General features: G+C 43.5%; 1 protein-coding gene across 2 annotated transcripts in view; it reads right to left on the bottom strand.

Moving 5' to 3' along the window:
- The window catches only part of LOC124777170 (C-type mannose receptor 2-like), a 63,918-nt gene that overhangs the window by 34,499 nt on the left and 8,973 nt on the right, over window positions 1–20,446 (bottom strand). For both annotated transcript variants that reach the window (XM_047252479.1, XM_047252480.1), the window contains exons 2-3: window positions 14,116–14,324; window positions 2,626–2,674 (exon numbers count right to left, since the gene is read on the bottom strand). In XM_047252479.1, coding sequence (XP_047108435.1) covers window positions 2,626–2,674; window positions 14,116–14,253 — 187 coding nt within the window. In that variant the 5' untranslated portion in view covers window positions 14,254–14,324. The remainder of the gene's footprint in view (window positions 1–2,625; window positions 2,675–14,115; window positions 14,325–20,446) is intronic.

Here is a 20,446-nt window from a genome sequence, read left to right as displayed (position 1 = left end):
AAACAAGAACAACGGCCAGGAAGGATGCGTAGAGTGATGCTCCACGGTAACTTCCGCCCGCATTTCACTAGATTGACCAAAACACTGTACAGGAGTTGGGTTGTGAAGACAGTCCACTTCTACCTTATTCACCTGACGTCGCACCCTTAGATGTTCACTTTTTCCGCTCTGTATCGAACAACCTTCATACGGAACTTCCTTTCAGGATGAAAATGTTCTCCGGATAGGGCTCGACGAGTTCTTCGTCTCAAAACCACTTGATTTCCACAGTCGTGAAATCGAATGGTTACCCCCGCGTTGCTAGACTGTTGTAAATAGATAAGGAGAATATATTATTGATGACTAAATTCTCTTCTGCAACTGTTGTGTTTATTAAACTTACAGAACGCTACGAATTATGCACCACCCTGGTATTTAGGGGAGTATCATAAATAACAATCATAACAGGTAATATGTAAAACAATAATACTAGCTGATAAGTGTTAATTCTGATTTCACAGTAACCAGTAGGATATTTAAATACGATCTAGTAGCGCTAAGGACACTTGGCTGAAAACTCTAGTTGCAGTGCCACATAAAAATGAAATGAAATGCATAACTGGCCGGGAGAACCCATCTAGAGTAGTTGGGCAGCCTGGCTCACGTATTTCTACTTGACGCCACTTCTGCGACTTATACGTCCTTGTGATGCAGATCAGATGCAGTGTTAACAACAAAAGAAATATCCAGTCCCCCGAGTGCAGGAAACCTCCAAATGTGCCAGGAACTGAACCTGCGATCTCACAATACAGGGGCAGCGACGCTAACCACTTGGCCACGAGTTGCAGACTGTGTAGAAATGAGTGTCTCTTACGAATAGCGCCTGATGCGAGGTTAGCAGCGTAATGTAATTTCTTCTTGGAAAAGGAAACACGCTATTCCAGAGTTTTAAGTAAAAAAAAGCTATCTATGGGGATGGTGTGATGATTCGTATTCATGTCTTCAATTGTGTTCTGAGTTTAAAGCTATCAGAACGAACGTTCTTACTGGTAATGGTGGATAAGGTCAAAGAAATAATTCGCGGCCACTGTCGATAGACCTTGCACAAGGTGGAAATAAATATTTTTTATTAACATGTTTACATCGAATTTTCTACATAGTCATTCCTTCAGTCCCAGTGTTATTTTATTGTTAATGTACGTCTTGGGATAAACTGTAAAATTTTACTCTGGGTTTAAAATATGTAAATATTGTCAACGGTGGCTATTTTATTTTCATCACCCCACCAATTGCGAAATCGAAACGTCAATGAAAATCAAAAAATGTCTTATTTGCAACATTTGGCTACACTTTCTAACTACTTCCGTATCTGGTCGCCGCTCCGACTCCGACATTCTTCGTAGCGAGGTTTCGACTTTCTAATGTCCTCTCTATAGAAGGCACTCATCTTTGATTTCCAACAGCTCGCTACTATGGTATGCAGTTCGTCGTCTGTGCCATAATTCTTTCCTCCTACCCAGCGGTTCATGTGAGCGAAGAGATGAAAAGAAGAGGGAGCCAAATCCTGGCTGTGTGGTGAGTAATCAAACACTTCCCACGGAAAACGCTGCAAATTCGTCTTTGCTGCATCTGCATTATGCAGTCAAGAATTGTCATGAAGAAGGGAACGCTTGACATTTATTTGGGCTGCATGAAAGCAAGCGAAACGCTTCCGCAGGACTTCACGCTTGGCGGGAGACACTAATTTCTAGGCATCTTTATTTGCCCGTTACGCACTCAGAACTGAAAACTGACTTGGCGCGACAGACGGGTATACTAGAGACACTGTACAATACATCTGCTCAAAGCTTCATAGGATTACCGGATTTTCCCTGCTGTTTTACGTTAGTGACTGATCAGAGGTTAAAAAAGTGCCATCTTAGACTGTAATTATAACAGATCTGATAATGTTGTTCTCTATGAAAGGTAATGCTATGACCCAGTTAGGGATATATTTTATCTACGTGGAATTCAGTTAAATCTTATCAAGCCCACATCTGACGGGTGCTGGAATATGGGCACCATCCCAGAGACCCTGCTGGTGAAGCAATGTCGTGAAAATGCCTGCAGGTGCGACGCTCTGTGTAGCCCTGCTGACAGACAAGCAACAGTGGGAGCTGATGCTATGGGTGATGAGAGCATAGATGTCTGGGGAGCGAATCCGTCTGGTGTCTGGATAGCGGCATCTGACGGTGACAGACGCACAATGAGTCAGTGCTAGGAGGGCGTCAGATCGACCCTGAGCTCATCAATGTTGCTGTTGTACCCTGTGGAAGACGGTCCGATCAGAATGAGGATGAAATGGTAATAACTTCATGGCAGAAGACAACTCAGTGATTCGCGGCTCGAACTGATGACCAGCGCAGCTGGACGGTCAGTATTTGTACATACTAAAGTGAGTTTGTTGCAATGTTTCTTCTACGTCATGCACGCACATGTCGAGAGCGTATTTTACATAATTGAGAAGAAGTGTTTAAGCATGGAAATTAAAAACTAATCGCCCATAATATCTTCATCAAACTTATGGAACTGCCTGTGACAAAAACACTTTGTAATACATTCATACCAAAACTGTTGCACAGACACAAGTGCGAATCATGTGCTTACCTTTAGAACAATCTATTTGTGGTTGCTGCCCAGAATGCTGGGAACTTGTCTGGAACAGGAAAAATTTATTACTCTTTCATGTGGATCTTAAGCATAGACACTGGCTCAGTTACCTTCTGACAATAATATTCTGATAGCTACTTAAAATTCTTGAACATTAGGAAACTTAACAGATTAAACAGGTAAATTTCTTATTCTGTATCTAGATCTGAATTCTGAAGGTGGCAGGGGTAAAATACAGGGAGCGAAAGGCTATTTACAATTTGTACAGAAAGCAGATGGCAGTTATACGAGTCGAGGGGTATGAAAGGGAAGCAATGGTTGGGAAGGGAGTGAGACAGGGTTGTAGCCTATCCCCGATGTTATCCAGTCTGTATATTGAGCAAGAAATAAAGGAAACAAACGAAAAGTTCGGAGTAGGTATTAAAATCCATGGAGAAGAAATAAAAACTTTGAGGTTCGCCGATGAATTGTAATTCTGTCAGACAGCAAAGGACTTCGAAGAGCAGTTGAACGGAATGGACAGTGTCTTGATAGGAGGATATAAGATGAACATCAACAAAAGCAAAACAAGGGTAATGGAATGTAGTCGAATTAAGTCGGGTGATGCTGAGGGAATTAGATTAGGAAATGAGACACTCAAAGTAGTAAAGTAGTTTTGCTATTTGGGGAGCAAAATAACTGATGATGGTCGATGTAGAGAGGATATAAAATGTAGACTGGCAACGGCAAGGAAAGCGTTTCTGAAGAAGAGAGATTTGTTAACATCGAGTATAGATTTAAATGTCAGGAAGTCGTTTCTGAAAGTATTTGTATAGAGTGTAGCCATGTATGGAAGCGAAACATGGACGGTAACTAGTTTAGACAAGATGAGAAAAGAAGCTTTCGAAATGTGGTGCTACAGAAGAATGCAGAAGATTAGATGGGCAGACCACATAACTAATGAGGAGGTATTGAACAGAATTGGGGAGAAGTGGAGATTGTGGCACAACTTGAGAAGAAGAAGGGATCGGTTGTTAGGACATGTTCTGAGATGTCGAGGGACCTCCAATTTAGTATTGGAGGGCAGCGTGGAGGGTAAAAATCGTAGAGGGAGACCAAGAGATGAATACACTTAGCAGATTCAGAAGGATGTAGGCTGCAGTCGGTACTGAGAGATGAAGAAGCTTGCACAGGATAGAGTAGCATGGAGAGCTGCATCAAACCAGTCTCAGGACTGAAGACCACAGCAACAACAGATCGGAATATAGAAATATTGCCATGTCATAACCAAAGTCATGTCCAAACTCGAAACCAAGATCATCAGTGAGATACAACAGTCACTGAAAGCACGTTTATTACGAACACCAACGTACAACCAGAACAGAACTTTCTGTCTGGTTGGTTGGTTGGTTGTTTGAGGTTAAAGGGACCAAACAGCAAGGTCATCAGTCCCTTGTTTCAAATAGACTCCATTCTGCTAACGGGACATCTCAGTATAGTCAGAAAAATAAAACGGATAAAGGGGAAACGTAAAAGGGCAGTCACGTTGTAATTAGTAAAAACAAATGAGGGAAGTTGGCAACTTTCTGTCTGGAGAGTTAAGATGTTTATATATACTTCAAATGAGCCAGAATTCTGATATTTACACATATATCGAATATTCAAAAATACACGAACATCACAAGCGGAAGATGTATCCAGAGCCTTTCAGAATAGCAAAATACCAAAAAAACATGTAATGTATAGTGGTCGGGTTTGAATTGGCGACCTGCAGTACGGAAGCTAGCGACGTTAACCACTACAACATGCTAGGTGCACCACAGGTCGTAGTAGTGATCTACCCCGCTGTTCTCATTGGAGTCGACTGCACTACTCTGCGTCTACATTTTGTCCGTGGTCCTCTGTTTGCCGGCGCTGGAGGATCATCGCATTCTGGTAGCGTTTTTACACCTTATGCAATATGACGAGCATCGAAGACGGCTCCTCCCACCGATTCTTCGTAATATTCCAGTGTATGCTCAGTTTCCTTCAACCTTCATGATCGAACTGCACCTCTACACAATAGTGTGGCTCCATATAGGAGATAGGGATGGTGTGTCTGTCTTTTTGTTGTCTTGATGGAGGTCATAATCCCTGACTTCATATATGACAACCGACAAGCGACTAAGGATTCGGCGACTAAGGATATGGCCCAAGGTAGTACTTTGGTAACTTTTCCAGTAATCCCACTTTCTTCAGAGGCCGAAAAATCTGCACCAAATATCCCAAGCTGTATTTCACTAGGCGGTGCTTGGCGTTACTGTGCTCTCGCTGTTTCTCCTGGGTGTCCAAAGTCCGTATGCGACTCAACTACCTTCCTTCTTCGGCCCGTAATGAAGTGTTCCACATAATCATCTTGAGTATCGTCTGGTTTAAACATGAATAGTGTATCCATTGTCCTTTCGGTTCCGCAACGCTGGAGCAGAAAGAATGGAGTGAAACCGACAGTGCCTTTCTTCATTGTGTTCTATACGAATGTCAGTATCATACTCCAATCAGTCTTTTCATATCAACGTACGTCGGGAGCACGTCTGCAAGTGTCTGACTAAGGCGATTTTTCAGGCCTTTCGTCTGTGGATAGAAGGCACTTGTCATCCTGTGGGCGATGTCACAATCCGAAATTAACGACGAACAGAAAATTTTTTCCACAATCTGAAATCATTAAACGGGGTGCGCTCTGCGTGAAAACGGTGTCTTCTACATAGAATTTGCAATTTTCAAAGATAGCTTTAGTGAACCCATAGCAGTTGAGGCACTCTAAGTTTGTTGACTTCGGGAGTCTTCCCAAGAGCTCGATTTCAAACTGGTGGATTGGCGACACTGCTGATAGTATTGGCGCAGAATGAACCGGAGATAATTGTGGTACGTTTTACGGTTATTGCTGTTCCTTACAGAGATTCACATACTGCCTAATGTATCGTTAGAAACTTGGCCCGTGATACCTGTCTAGAGACTTCACGAACTTCAGGTGATCAGATGCTGGAGAGTGACGGAAAAGCTTCTGGCTATCTATCGGTAGGTGAGGTGGGATGATACGCAACCTTTTCTGCCTCGTTGTATCACCGTTCCACTTATACAATGCCTATTAATTTAACTGGAATTCTCCTTTGTGTGAGCCCTCCTCCTTCAAGGCTTCCATGGTTTTCAGCAGTCCTGGATATTCCCTCTGCAAGGCAGCAATGTCATTTAATGAATCGGTGGCTGAGACTTCACCTATGCCCCTGTGTTCCATCAAAGGATTCGTCGTCGACGTCCTTGCTTTTAGTCTGATTTTGTACACCACTGTGGTACGCTCCTGAAACTCTAGTGCCTGTGTCGCCAGTGAACCCGACAGATCCTTCAGGCTAGTTAGCCTGAATGGTTTGTCAAGTAAATTCTTTTTATGGGCCAAACAAGTGCAAGGCACTCTTTCTCGGTTGCAGATCAGTTCATCTCGGACATGGGAAGTACTCTGGAGGCATAAGCTCTCGCTTTTTCAGCATCTTCACGAATTTCCACTATTATTAATTTTTTTTTTTTTTGGTGGGGTTTAAGGGCGTTCAACTGCTGAGGTCATTAGCGCCCAGTCACTGTTGTTAGAGCACATGGAATCTAGTAAAACTCAAGGGGATGGGGAGGACACCAGAAGGACCTGACAAAGATGCAGATAAAATAAGTGAAAAGGTTAGATGTCTTTGGACAAGCCAGTTAAAGTTATAAAACGCAGAATACGAGCAGCTGCTCGAGCGTCATCAGCTAAAACATCTGGTGAAGTAGATGGCAGGGACAGGACAACACGATATTGACTAAAACGGGGACACGACAATAAAACATGGCGGACTATTAATGCCTGACCACAAGGGCACTGCGGGGCTGGGTCACCGGAGAGCAGGTAGCGGTGGCTAAACCTGGTCAGAAGGACCTCCTCTCGCCGAGACGGTCGGGAGGAGGTTGTCCAAGCAGTTGGGAGCGGTTTTACTGCCCAGAGCTTGTTTCGTTGGAGGGATGACCAAGCATCCCACCACAACGACACAAGCCTCTTACATACATCCCCACGAACGTCAGATGACTGGACACAATGGGAGGCTGGCCGAGGCAGGAGGACTGCAGCCTTGGCTGCAGCATCCGCAGCCTGATTCCCAGCCACTCCTACATGTCCGGGAACCCACAGAAAGCAGACAGGAGAACCATTATCAGCGAAATAATGGAGGGACTGCTGTATCTGTTGAATCAAGGGATGGACCGGATAGGGAACTCCAAGGCTCTGAAGAGCACTGAGTGAGTCAGAGCAGAGTACATACGATGAATGGCGGTGGCGGCGGGCATACTGAACGGCGTGATGGAAAGCAAAAAGCTCGGCCGTAAAGCTCGAACATTGGTCGAGGAGCCGGTATTTAAAGGTGGCGTCCCCAACGACAAAGGCACAGCCGACACCATCGTCAGTTTTGGAGCCATCGGTGTAAATAAAGGTGTGACCGGCAAGTCGAGCACGAAGTTCGACAAACTGTGAGCGATACACTGCAGCCAGAGTATCCTCCTTCGGGAGTGAGCTGAGGTCGAGATAAATATGAACCCATGCCTGGAGCCATGGTGGTGTCGGGCTCTCACCCTCTCTGAAGGTGGTAGGGAGGGCAAAATCCAATTGTCGAAGCAGGCGACGGAAGCGGACTCCGGGGGACAGCAGGGCAGACACATACAACCCGTACTGACGGTCGAGAGAATCGGCGAAGAAGGACTGGTAAGAGGGGTGGTCAGGCATAGACAACAGCCGGCAGGCATACCGACACAGCAGTACGTCGCGCCGGTAGGTCAATGGTAATTCGGCAGCTTCAGCATAAAGACTCTCGACAGGAATGGCCGAGCCGACGAGTAGACGAAGCTCCCATAATCCAGCTTCGATCGGACAATGGACCGATACAAGTGAAGCAGGACAGTGCGATCCGTCCCCAAGATGAACCGCTAAGAACTCTGAGGACATTAAGGGAACGTGTACAACGGGCCGCCAAATAAGAGACATGTGGAGACCAACACAGTTTCCTGTCCAACGTGAGCCCTAGAAACTTAGTTGTTTCCACAAATGGGAGAACAACGGGACCGAGATGTAAGGATGGTGGAAGGAACGCTTTATATCGCCAAAAGTTGATACAAACTGTCTTCTCTTCAGAGAGCCGGAAGCCATTTGCCACGCTCCATGAGTAGAGGCTGTCTAGACAACGCTGAAGGCAGCGATCCAGGAGGCATGTTCTCTGGGCACTGCAGTAGATCGCGAAGTCCTCGACAAAGAGAGAGCCTGGGACATTAGGTGGAATACAATCCATAATTGGATTTATCGCGATGGCAAAAAGGGCAACGCTCAAGACGGAGCCCTGAGGCACTCCGTTCTCCTAGAGGAAGACGTCGGACAGTGCAGGCGGAGGAGAAGTTGTAATTCCTCCCGATTAGATCGAATACCTCTTATGTTCCAATGTAACAAGGCCATCGCTAGTCAAAAAGTTGGGGGAACGAGACGGGGAAAGAGCTGGTCACCTCGACGGCCGCGGAGGGCCAGGTTGCGAGGGAACAACGCTACAAGGGACGGGAGGCGGATCCGGTTCCATCGAGACGTCGCCAGCTGCGGCCACTGTCCCTGGTTGTGTAGGAGGGGCAGCATCATTTGCGACGAGAGGCCAGCTGAGCGCCTGGCAGCAGAGTGTCCCGGCGAAACTGAGGACGGCCAGGAGCAGCGACTCACGGATGGAGCGTCAGACGAAACGCGCCGGGGTGGAGAGGGGGATAGAGACTTCTTCTTTGAGGCCTTTTTGGAAGGCCCAGGAGGCACAGGGATGGTGGGCTGGACCCTAAGAAGGTCCTCACGCGCGGGGTCCGTTTTGGAACGCCAGACCTCGGAAGCTGGGGTCCGGAACGTTTCCCGATGGACGCCTGAGAAGAGGATCACTTCTCAGTTGGCGGGGGGAGAGGAGGAGGAAGGGTGGCCCCTGGGGCAGAGGGGGCGGGGGCCACATGGGGGAGTATTTGGAAGGGAGGGAGTTGGGAGGCGGAGGCAGAGCCCCCTGATGGGCAGAGGAGGCGGAGGGGGGACAGGATAGGGGTGAGGATACCGCGGAAGGAGTGGACACAACTGAGGCAAACGAAGTGGTCAATGGCATGGGATGGAAGCGGTCATACTTCTTCCTGGCCTCAGAATAAGAGAGCCGATCCAAAGTTTTGAGTTCTTGTATCTTCTTCTCCTTCTGATATGCGGGGCAGTCTGAGGATCTAGGCGAGTGGATGCTAGGACAATTAATGCACCGAGGTGGTGGGGTGCATGTATGTTCCTCACGAAGAGGACGTCCACAATCGCCACAAAGGGGCTCAGCCTCACACCGTGACGATATGTGCCCAAAGCACAAACACCGAAAACAGCGCATAGGAGGCGGGACGTAAGGTCGCACGTCGCACCGGTAGCACATCACCTTTATCTTCTCCGGGAGAATGTCCCCCTCTAAGGCGAGGATAAAGGCCCCGGTGTCGATGCGACGGTCTTTGGGGCCGTGCTGGACTCGCCAGACGAAATGCACGCCTCGGCGCTCCAGTTGGCCCTGAGCTCCTCATCAGCTTGTAGCAGGAGGTCACGATGAAAAAAACCCCCTGCGTCCTATCTAGTGCCAGATGTGGGACAATGGACACTGGGATGTCCCCGAGGCGGTCGCACGCCTGGAGCGCCGCCGACTGTGTGGCGGAGGTAGTCTTGATAAGAACGGACCCTGAACGCATCTTGCTGAGAGCCTCGATTTCCCCGAAGATGTCCTCAATGTGCTGAACAAAGAACATGGGCTTGGAGGTGGCGAACGTCCCTCCATTGGTTCGAGAACAGACCAAATAGCGGGGGAAGTACTTCGCCCCAAGCCGGCAGGCCTATCCCTCCTCCCAGGGAGTGGCCAAGGGGGAAAGGGCAGGAGAACCAGAACTAAAAACGGGACCTTTTCTTTTGAAAGACTCGGCCGCAGAGCGACCTGATACGTGTTGACGTTTCATCTGTGAAACGTCTGCCCCGATACCACCCATGCCGACCAGGGTCTCTCCCCACGGGCGCCACCCAGCCTCAGCAAGGGCTACCTGGCAAGATGACTGTTCCGGTAGTCCTGATGCCCCAAGGAGACGGGCATCTACTCCTTGGCCGACGTGGGGAGGGTGCAGCTCAGGTATCGGCAGTAGGATCCCTGTATTGTCAGGGGGCTACAACCTAGAGAGTACATGACGACCCCACCACAACGGGCTGGCTACCGTGCTGGATTTTTGGTGCCATGGAAAGTCCATCATGATCGCTGGTGCAGATGGGGACGCACTATGGGCGTAACTTGTACAACTCATCAGGCGTTTAGGCCCAATTTGAGGAATAGTGGGTATGGTTACAACGCCGGTACAATGCTGAGTGCCAAGATCTTAGTGCACTTAGGACCAGTGGTACACCACATAAGGTGTCCTTCCCCAAAAGGCTCGTACTTCTGTAGAATTTTGAAAAATGGAGGTCAAATCCCAAGGGGGAACATCACATGGAAGGCCGAAACGGTTGAAACTCCTTTTAGTCGGCTCTTACGACAGGCAGGAATACCTCGGGCCTATTGTTACCCCGGACCCGCAAGGGGGGGAATTTCCACTGTAACTGCCTCTATCGTATACCCACTAGCATCTGCGTGAAATTTTCTCTCCTCATTCCCGTCCTACAATGCTGGAAGTGGAGATGATGTTAATGCATCCTTACGAATAAGGAGAGACTTTTTGTGCACCTTGTTCCAGAAAAATTTGGTGTCGCCCTGTAGTACTTGAAAGTCACGGTACAAAAATCCTTTATGAATCGCGGTAGTATGATTACTTCCGGAGAAAACTCCTCACGTCACGAATGGGGAGAATCTGTAATTTCGTATTTTCTCGGGATAAGGTTGAACTCCATCTCATTCATTAGATGTCCCAAGATTTTTATTTCTTAGAGAAGAGGCACTTTACGGATTCAGACAGAGTCCTAAAGTCTGAGAACACTCCAGCACGATTGTCAGGTAGCTAACAGGTTCTTCAAATGTCTTAGAAGAAACTACAGTATCATCCATATAGCGAAGACAATTCATCCACTTAAGGTGTCGAAGCAGGTTGTCCACCACACATTAGAAACCGGCCAAAACGTTACACACTCTAGCCAGCACACCTTTAAGCCCACAAAATTTACCAACAGGAGATATGAAGGCAGTCTTTTAATTAATCTCGATTTTTTTTTGTCTACATGTCCTTAGCTGAATATACTTTGCTCCTTTCGAGCAATCTAAGGTGTCGTAAATGTGTTGCAGTAGATAAAACATGGCAGTGGACAAAACATTTTCTTCAGTTTTCAGTAGCTGTCACAGAAACATCGGATGTCGTTACTTATTACAAGAAGAGGACAAGAACTATAAAGGTATGATGTCATGTTGTTGCATCTACTGCTCATGCTTCCGGATCATCCATTCGTCAAGTTGGCAATACTCTATATGACCGCTGGCTAATTCACGGACGATGTTCCTTTCAGCACCATCGCTTTAGTACCGTCGAACATGGCCCTCTCTAGTTGGTGACGATAAGTGTTCGACTTTACAGAAAGAGAGACAGCGAGTCGACTAACGCCCGGACAAATTAGCAGTCAGTGGAAACGTTTTTGAGGTTATCTGTCATCCCTGCAACTGTCGTCCACGGAAGATTTTCATCTGTGGCAGCCTCACCTGTATAGATGGTCACCTCGTTTAGTTTTCCTGATCTGGATGGCTAGGTGAGCGGCTGGTACCTCAATATAGCGATATCAAGCGGCTACGATGTATTAAGGAATTGCCTCGTCTAGGTACGGCGATGAACTTCGTCCCGAAGATCGACTACAATCGTCTGCAGTTGAGTGGCGCGAATAAACCGTTGTGAAGGCTGATATCTTACGGAGTAATAGTCGTCTAACACTTGCCTTCTTTCTCTGCAGCACCGGATGCCGGATTAACGTTTGAAAACGGTGGCCCAGTTCAATATTCACGGCCTGTTCGACTGATGTGGAGATTGGTGCCTAAGATCTATATAACTGTTCTTCAACATTCTCCATTATCTCCTGATGCACGGGGTCGACGTTCAAGTACACAACTTCTTATGTACTAGGTCTTACAGTTCACGCTGCCTTAAAATGCTGTATCTGTTGCCTTACAACCTGGTGGTTGAGATAAGGTAGATCATGATTCTCTTCCACAGTTGACAGAGATGACATTCAGACCTCTTTCGTACAACTCACGAGCGCTCTGACTCTCTCTCTCTCTCTCTCTCTCTCTCTCTCTCTCTCTCTCTCTCTCTCTCTCATTTTCCTGTTACATCGATGCGCTGGCAGCGCTTGATAAATTCTTCAGTCGTTTATGACACTCTTTAGCAGAAGAGCTTCGCGCATGCCTCCTGCGACTCCTTTCATCGAATTGAGATTTGGTTACCTTCAGTTGTATTTGGATTCACAATGTTGCAAAGGGCCGAAACATTTTGTATGTAAGAGTGTGTCGTTTCGCTGTTACGTTTTGCCCTGTTCTTCATTTTGTACTTCCGATAAGCGGTCTTGCTGTTGACTATCGTCATTGTTTTCTTCAGTAGTGGTTTGAATTTGTCCCAGCTTTTGAGCTTATCCTTCACGTCCTGGAAAAATTGCTGGGCTATGCCGTGCAAGTAATATTATACATTTGCCAAGCACACCATATCCTCCCAACGCTTGTATTATGTAGCTCGGTGGAATCCTTGAAGCCATTTCATCGGGTCCCGACCAGAGTCTCTGAAAACCACTAACGGATGCCTGGATCTGCAGTTGACATCCTGTTGGCTTGGAATCTGTTGGTCTCTTAACTATACGGACCTTATGGGCGATGTACTGCTTGTATTCCAGTTCCTGCCTGTGTAGTCGGCTAGTTGACTTATTGGAAGCATGATGATGTAGATGATCGCTTCTCCACCAAAGAATGTCACGCGATAACCAGAGTCAAGTCCGTCCAAATCATGGTGCAGGGTTGTGAACGACCTACCACATTTATCACTGAAAGCACGAGTGCCAATGTAGAACCAGAACGGAACTGACCTCGAGTAAAGCTATTTCTACAAAATTAGAATATCCCAGAATGCTGGTATTTATATAGACATTGAATATTCCAGATTGGCAAAATGTTACGAACATGGGATACATCAAGCACATTCAATAACTGATAAATATGGAAAAAAATTGCTGGCGGTCGGGCCTGAATCGGCGACCTGCAGCGCTCTGGCCAACGACACTAACAACCATACATCACAGCTCACGCCAGCACATATCAACAACCTTAGGAAAGAAGTGAAAGTGATAGAATGTGTGAGGCCAGATTACCCACTCCTGTCCCTCCCTCCCCACCAGATCCCTACTTATTTAATTTATAAAATGAAATAATAAGTATTTTATAAAATTAAGGAAGCAGGATTCTAGGGTGGTGGAGATGGGAGCAGGAGATAAGGAAAAAGACAAAAAATACCGAACAAAGTTTAAAAATTAAACACTACGGAATCCATTACATTAGTAAATAACGAATGAAGAATTACGATATTCATAAAGTGATGTTAAAAATAAAATCTAAAGAAATCTATAGCCAGCCACAAACTTCTAACATAGAAAGCAATCACATAAATTAATGGAATTAATTCAGTTATTACGGAAATGCAGCACTAAAAGGCAAATAAAAAGAAAAAACTGTAATGGCTATTTAAACAGGAACGGGGAATAAGCGCTAGAAATGGACATAAAAGTGTACTAACTACTTCGATTAAATATGACAACAGTGATTTTGAATGCGCTTTAATCGTGACTAGGAATTGGGTAAAAAGAAAGTAATTTTAACAAAAAAGAGTTCGAATGTGAAAAACAAAACCGAACGAAAGTTTTGCTGGGAAAAGTCTAATGGCGGAATAGGTGTGGACAATATTTGGTATTCTTGTAAAGCATAAATGACAAAATTATTTCAATTTAACTAACACACCTTCACCTTCTTATGTGTGGTTGATGTGTGGTTGACTTCTGCATGGAATCATTGAACCTTCTCGGTAGCAAATATTGCTAGAAAAGCATTTAAAATATGACCCATACAACTACTGATACTCTTAGTACATTTCGGTATTAGATTAAAGCGCTCAGTTGCCTTTATGATTAGGTTATTACACCGAAACTGAGAGTAGCAATGTTTATATTTATTGTTCTGTGGTTATGGAAAAACTTTTCTGTTCAATGAAACACATAAATGTTCTGCTTTAGACTTCTTCTAATTTTACGCCATGAGCTTCTCAAACAGCAAACCCTCTCTTAGGCGTTAACTTGTTCTGCACCCTTACGTACAATCTGTAGACGAAATATGATCTAATAAACTGATGACGCTTAAGTGCTTGGCTGCAGTATGCTTGACTACAAAGAAAGGAACATGACACTGTGTCGTTAATATCCGTTATTCCTATACTTACTGCGTTGTAGCCACAGGTTAAATCGATCTGGTGGTAGTTAACTTGGTTGAGGTGACAGTCACATCTCAGACGCCGGTCGTCGTGCAGCGAAGTTACTACACTGGCAGCGGTCACCAGCGTCAGGAATAGCGGCCTCATCGCAGTGCTGTGTGTGGGCGTGTAGTTCCGCTAACAGCAGAGCTATTCCTCGCCCCGATCTTTATGTTCACCTACGGCAAAACAATGAGTACCTCGTGTATGCAGTTCATGTGTTCCCCTAGTCCTGGTTCTCAGCTTTTCAGTAACAGTCACACATCTCCTTAGAAACTGTAGTCTACGAGGGCGTGATGAAAAGCGATGTCACCCAGTTTTTAATTCTGCTCTTAATTCCGGTTGACGTATTATATGTCATGCATTTTCCTTCGTCGACTTTACCGTTACCGTGACTCAGGTTGCAACCCTCTGCCGTTAGAGGTCTCCGAACTGTAGAGTGTAACATGGCTGTGTGTGACGTAACTGTGGTGTGTAAGGTAACCATGTTGCTGTGTGAAAGAGAGACCCTCAGACAACTGAAAAGCCAATTTGACTCGTGTGTCTACACCAAGAGCATGCTCTCCTTCAGTTTGACAGTGCTAGACCACACACGAGCGCTGTAACATTTGCAACAATCCGATGCCTTCGGTTCACTGTTACCGATCTTCCTCAATACGGTCCCTACTTGGCCACATCCGATATTCAGCTGTTTCCAAAACTAAAAGAGCATCTTCGGGAACTTCACTTTGATAATGATGAAGCGGTGCAAACAGAGATGAGGTTGTCAGATTGCCGTAAAAGTCAAACATGCGACAGCGACATTATCAACAAACCGGTCTCTCGTTGGGAGGAATGTGTTCGTCGCCAGGGTAACTGTGTTGGAGAGTAAGTATGTGGACATGAAGAATAAAGAAGTACAATGTTAATACAGTTTGTTTTTGTTTTAAAAGCGTTGAGACTTTCCATACAAAAAGTTAGAAGGCATTACTTTTTAGTACACTCACGTAGTATTTGTTAGATTTCACTAACACTAGCCAACTAATTCTAGTGATCACAGCAAATGGTTATCAGAGCAGACATTCATGAGAAAAATCCTATCTTGCATTTTAAGTGTTCTCATACATTTAACATTATGCAGATGATAACTGTGACTTTCTGTACCATTATCGCTTGTACCATGAAACGAGCTGGCATAGATTCGAATAATAATGCTCGGTAATGATGCCTTCTACAACGTACGTGAAATCTGTGAGTAATGGACGTTTCCTTAATTCTTGTCTGTCGTAATAATAGCTTTGAATATCCAATGTCAGAGAGTCTGAAGTGTACTGCAACAACCGACAGATTGTGATTATGTCACAGTACAGCATGGCAACAGTATTTGGCTTATAAGGTACATTGATTCAAAGCTAACGTAGTAGGTTTACAAAGTTACAGTGTAAGTGTAAGGGAGTAGATACTAGTCAAAAAATAAAGTTATTTTCTGACTAGCATTTACGTGCTATTGTAAGAAAGCTGCTTCTTATAAAAGTGATGTGATCGTCTGAGTGACTGGACAAATTACACAACAACCAAACGAGAAGAACAAATAATAAGCTCAGGTATCGGAGTAAGATAATATCGCTGATCTGACTTGGAAAAAGAGTGCTGCAAACTCGGGAAGTGAACAGATCTGCTTGTCGGAATACTTATTGTTGTATGTACCGAGGAAGTACAAAGCAAAACGGAACAGAAACCAAACGAAGCTCGAAACATATGACTTGTGAATGAAGGAGTAAACTGAGAAGATTAGTGAAGAACAGACTCTGCTATACTGTTAACTTTGAGTGAAAGGAATATGACGCGTATAAGGCGTATACAATTATGTTTTCAGCCATTAAGTGACGACTTCGCGACTGCTTGGTGTCAGGCAGCCAGCTTTTCACGTTCTTCAGCTAAGGTTCTTCCGATTATTTGAACGTTTTACCTGCAGGAGTGGTCGACATTTTCTAACACTGGAATTATTTTTCGGTGCTTTATAATGTGTCTCTCATGATTACATATGCCAAATGGAGACTGTGAAATGTAATTTCCCTCCCTCTAAGTAGACTGGTTGATGTTGAATTATTAGGCAGGACTTTACCTATGTACACTTTTTTTTTTAATTTCAGGTATTTTGGTTTCTGAATACATTAAACGATATCTACAGGCAGACATCTCCAACTTCATACACTTTCCTAAGTTTAAGAACCTTTTCCAGTACTCGAAACAAGACTAAAAATGTCTTCTTCTTTAGACTAGAGACGTTCACAGATATATTTTGAATTAACTTTATTCATACTTTCTTCGTCAGTGCAGAAGTTTTCGAACTCGGCGTTGAAAGCTTGTATCAGTATTAACTGTCGCGAATTGATTTACCGTACATTTTTTAAGCGTTTCTGCTGATATTGGTAGCTCTTGTGATGCATGTGCACTGCCTCAATTTTTACTTAGTGTTATTTATTCCTTTCCTTAGTAAATACTCAGTTACAGTCAACCAGAATAGGAAATTTTCGTTTCGTGTGACGTTTATTCGTTATACAGTAATGAATTTTAAGCTGTTCCAAACTCAAGCACGTGTTTTCTGGTTATGTGTACTGCATTTCACACGACTGAAACAACGTGCGAACGTCTAAATCAACATGTTGCTTGACCTCGAAGGTTTTCCTTTTTGTTTCCAAGAGGAATTATTATTTTGGTTTCGAGATGATGTGCTAGTAAAACATTACTCCTCTTGCAACAATAAAACGGGAATAGTCTCAAATTCATCTTATTAGACGATGAAAGATACTTAATTTCAATAAGTAGACCAACTCCGCATACAGTTGTGGAGAATGTATCACATGACTGATTATTTCATTTGACATTTGAAAAATATAATTCTAAGTACACCCACACAAAACCAGTCCGATGCGAAGCAGATAGCTGAAGTACCGATATTATGAGTTTTACACGGTTAAGCTAATTATTACAGCTCACATTCGGAAACGAAATGGAAAAAAGGCTAGCCAAAAATCTATCAGGTACCACAGAGAATACACATGGCACGCTGGTTCTCGGCACAGCTCAGCCCTCATGGTAGCACCGAGCAAGTTTAATTTGTGATTTTTACTTTGACTTGTTGTGTCGTCGTATGGAGACAAATATTTCGGATTTACTAATGATATCTGTAGTAAATCATTGGGGGGGGGGGGGGGGGTGTTCCAATTCAGACTCATAAAAAAGTGCAACTTTTTTCCTTGATGAGATTTAGTGCACTTGTAAACAAGAATTCAGAAATATATTTAATATTTCAAAATAGAAACACACATTAGCACTAACATCGCTTGAAAAATAAATATAGCTGAAATCAGTGCAGCCAACTTATTAATTTTGTCACACAAAATGGCAGCTCCTTTTATTATATGAGTCGCAAATAGGGTATCGAATTCCTCACTTCCCTCTTCTAGCTGTGGCAGATTCCTTTATTCCTTGAATTTTAACATTCTTCAAGTGATACGAGAGTCATAGCAAATGATCAACGGTATATGAACCCGAAATCAGAATTGGTCAGCGTGAATGAAAAGCAATGAGTGACGTTTTCAAGTTGTTCGAAGTAATTCTGTCTGACAGAGTGTTCAGTCATTTTAAAAAGTTGTTTATAAGACTAAAAAATCCTGTTGTAAAGGGATTTTGTCTTTCATATATTGCCAGATAAAGAACCCTAGGAAACCATCCACCACGAAACCTGTTAACTCATAAAGAAATTTAGTTTTGAGTGTAAATACATAATGCCACCTTCACTCATAACCTCATAAAAGGAAAACCAAAAGCGAAAATTTGATCTGTAAGCTTACATCACACTGAGTTAATGTATGTTAACCGTTTCGTACTGTGTACCAAAAAATTACAAACAATGGTATGATGTACCTATAAACATAAATTTTATTTTATGTAAATTTAGTCAGGACAGTCAAAGAACCTGCAGTTTGAAGCATTTTCCCCACAGCAGCAAAGGTGAAACTCCTAGTCTAAGTAATGATCGACCTGGGATGAGACATTAAATCTTATAAGTCTGACACCCATATTACTGTTGCGATACGCAAGGAATGAAATAACTACTAATACTACCTTTTAGAGTGTTTAGAGGAGATAAAAATAAGACTTTCTAAGGGATAAAAATACCACACGTACACCGACTTCCCACTAATAATCCATGAACGTTTTGAGGCTCGTAATGTTTAGAGACGCTGATCAAACTGCCACGAGATGATAATCGTTTTAGAGATGTTGCTGAAATTGTCGTACGTTCATATTGATACCAAACTGGCATCTGCGTACTAAAAATTGCCTAAGACGCTCAAAAGAGCCAGGTATTTCACGAATAACGGTCATTGGTTTTTCTGGAGTGCCCATGAGTGCCTTGTACACGAACCGCTTCACCTTCCCTCACATAAAAATCCGTAGCAGCTCAGCAACATCTCTAAAACGACAAAACAATATTCATCACTTGGAAGTTTGAACACCGTCTCTGGACATCACTAGCCCCAAAATATTCATGTATGGATAGCGGGGAAACGGAGCACCTGTGAAATATTGGTCACATGAAACGATGTTACTTATTATCACCTCTAAACATTCTACATGTTTGTATAAATAATTTCTTTACATCCTATATTTCGATATAAAACTGTGATAAATAAGAGACAGTTCCAAACTGTATTCATATACACTCTATTCCTCATAAAGTAACTGCAGAAGTACTGTGAAATAATTTAAGACCACACAGCGATGCTGTCGTTTTGACCAAATGCCCGTCTCTAGTATATCTAGCTTTTTCCTTTAGAAGGAAGTTAATTTACACCACGCCAGCAAGTCGCACATCTTTATTATAGTACCAATTACAAAAATGTGGCAATTCGATATTCTATTTTAGATTTTTCATTAGCGCCAGTAATATATGTCAGATAATGATACAATTACTAAAACCACACACCAGAACAGATGCTTATAGTAATTGATCCTTAATAACGACAAACTGTTTCGGCATTTGTCGCCATTGCTAAGTAGCTACAAATACAATTCTGGTGAGACCTTTTGTAAATGTGAATGTCATTTATATTAAAGTGTCTGCCGGCCGGTGTGGCCGTGCGGTTCTATGCGCTTCAGTCTGGAACCGCGTGACCGCTACGGTCGCAGGTTCGAATCCTGCCTCGGGCATGGATGTGTGTGATGTCCTTAGGTTAGTTAGGATTAAGTAGTTCTAAGTTCTAGGAGACTGATGACCTCAGATGTTAAGTCCCATAGTGCTCAGAGCCATTTGAACCAATTTTTATTAAAGTGTCTAAATTGGACTCAAGTTTAGAATGTTGTGACGTCCATACTACGTCGTTAGTGAACTCTGTTAAAACTGACATTGCTTTGATTAGATGACAAATGCCGTAAATATATTGTAAATAATACGTTAATTATGGCTTGACAGTAATTTGACAGTTCTGCTCTTACGACGTTATATGTTTACAAACATTATGCAGATGAACAGCAATGTTATTTTACTAACTAAACTATGTCACGATTATCTTTTATTGTTCCATATGTTATACCCGATTTATTCTTTTTCGTGTTCTAAAAGTCCAACAAAAAATTTGAGGCGTTATTTGTCTCTAAATTCTACATGGCGGCTTAATATTAATTGTGTGTCTTTTATCGTGTGTATATAGATTTTCAGTTCTTCAAGAATGTTCATTACAAGACCTTTTGGTATTCTGTGCAGGATCTGGACTTTGCTTTCGATGATATCAACAGTGTGGTTTAGATTTTTCAAATGTACAAAGAAGCTCGACTGATTATTCTCGCTATTTCTAATTGCAGCTGTCTCTAACGTATTTTCTGTTTATCTGACGTTAAAATTGAAACTTCCCCTTAGAAAAATTAATGAATTACTGTGCTGATAAACCTCTTACATTATTTGATTTTCAAACAGCTGAGCAGAACTGAACATACTCAGACATTTCGCACTTTACCTATTCTGATCAACACTAAACCGACGGCCAATATTTTTAGCGCAACGCAGTCTGACTTTCAATAATCAGTACAAGAGAATGGCCCTGACTAAATTAACCTATACGTTTCACAAATCACTTCCCTCATAAAAATCTTCGTTACTCGAACTACTGCAGTACAGCGAGCGCCACTACTGCCATCTAAATAAATGATTCAAACTACTAAAGGCACTAACTACTGATTGGCATAGTTAGCAAATGAAAGATTTTGATAGGGAACAAACAATGTATTTACCTTAAGAGTGTTCAAAAGTCATAAT

This window comes from Schistocerca piceifrons, chromosome 2 (genome assembly GCF_021461385.2).
Source record: "Schistocerca piceifrons isolate TAMUIC-IGC-003096 chromosome 2, iqSchPice1.1, whole genome shotgun sequence".
Classification (NCBI taxonomy): domain Eukaryota; kingdom Metazoa; phylum Arthropoda; class Insecta; order Orthoptera; family Acrididae; genus Schistocerca; species Schistocerca piceifrons.
This window is presented reverse-complemented; position numbering and strand designations above follow the sequence as displayed.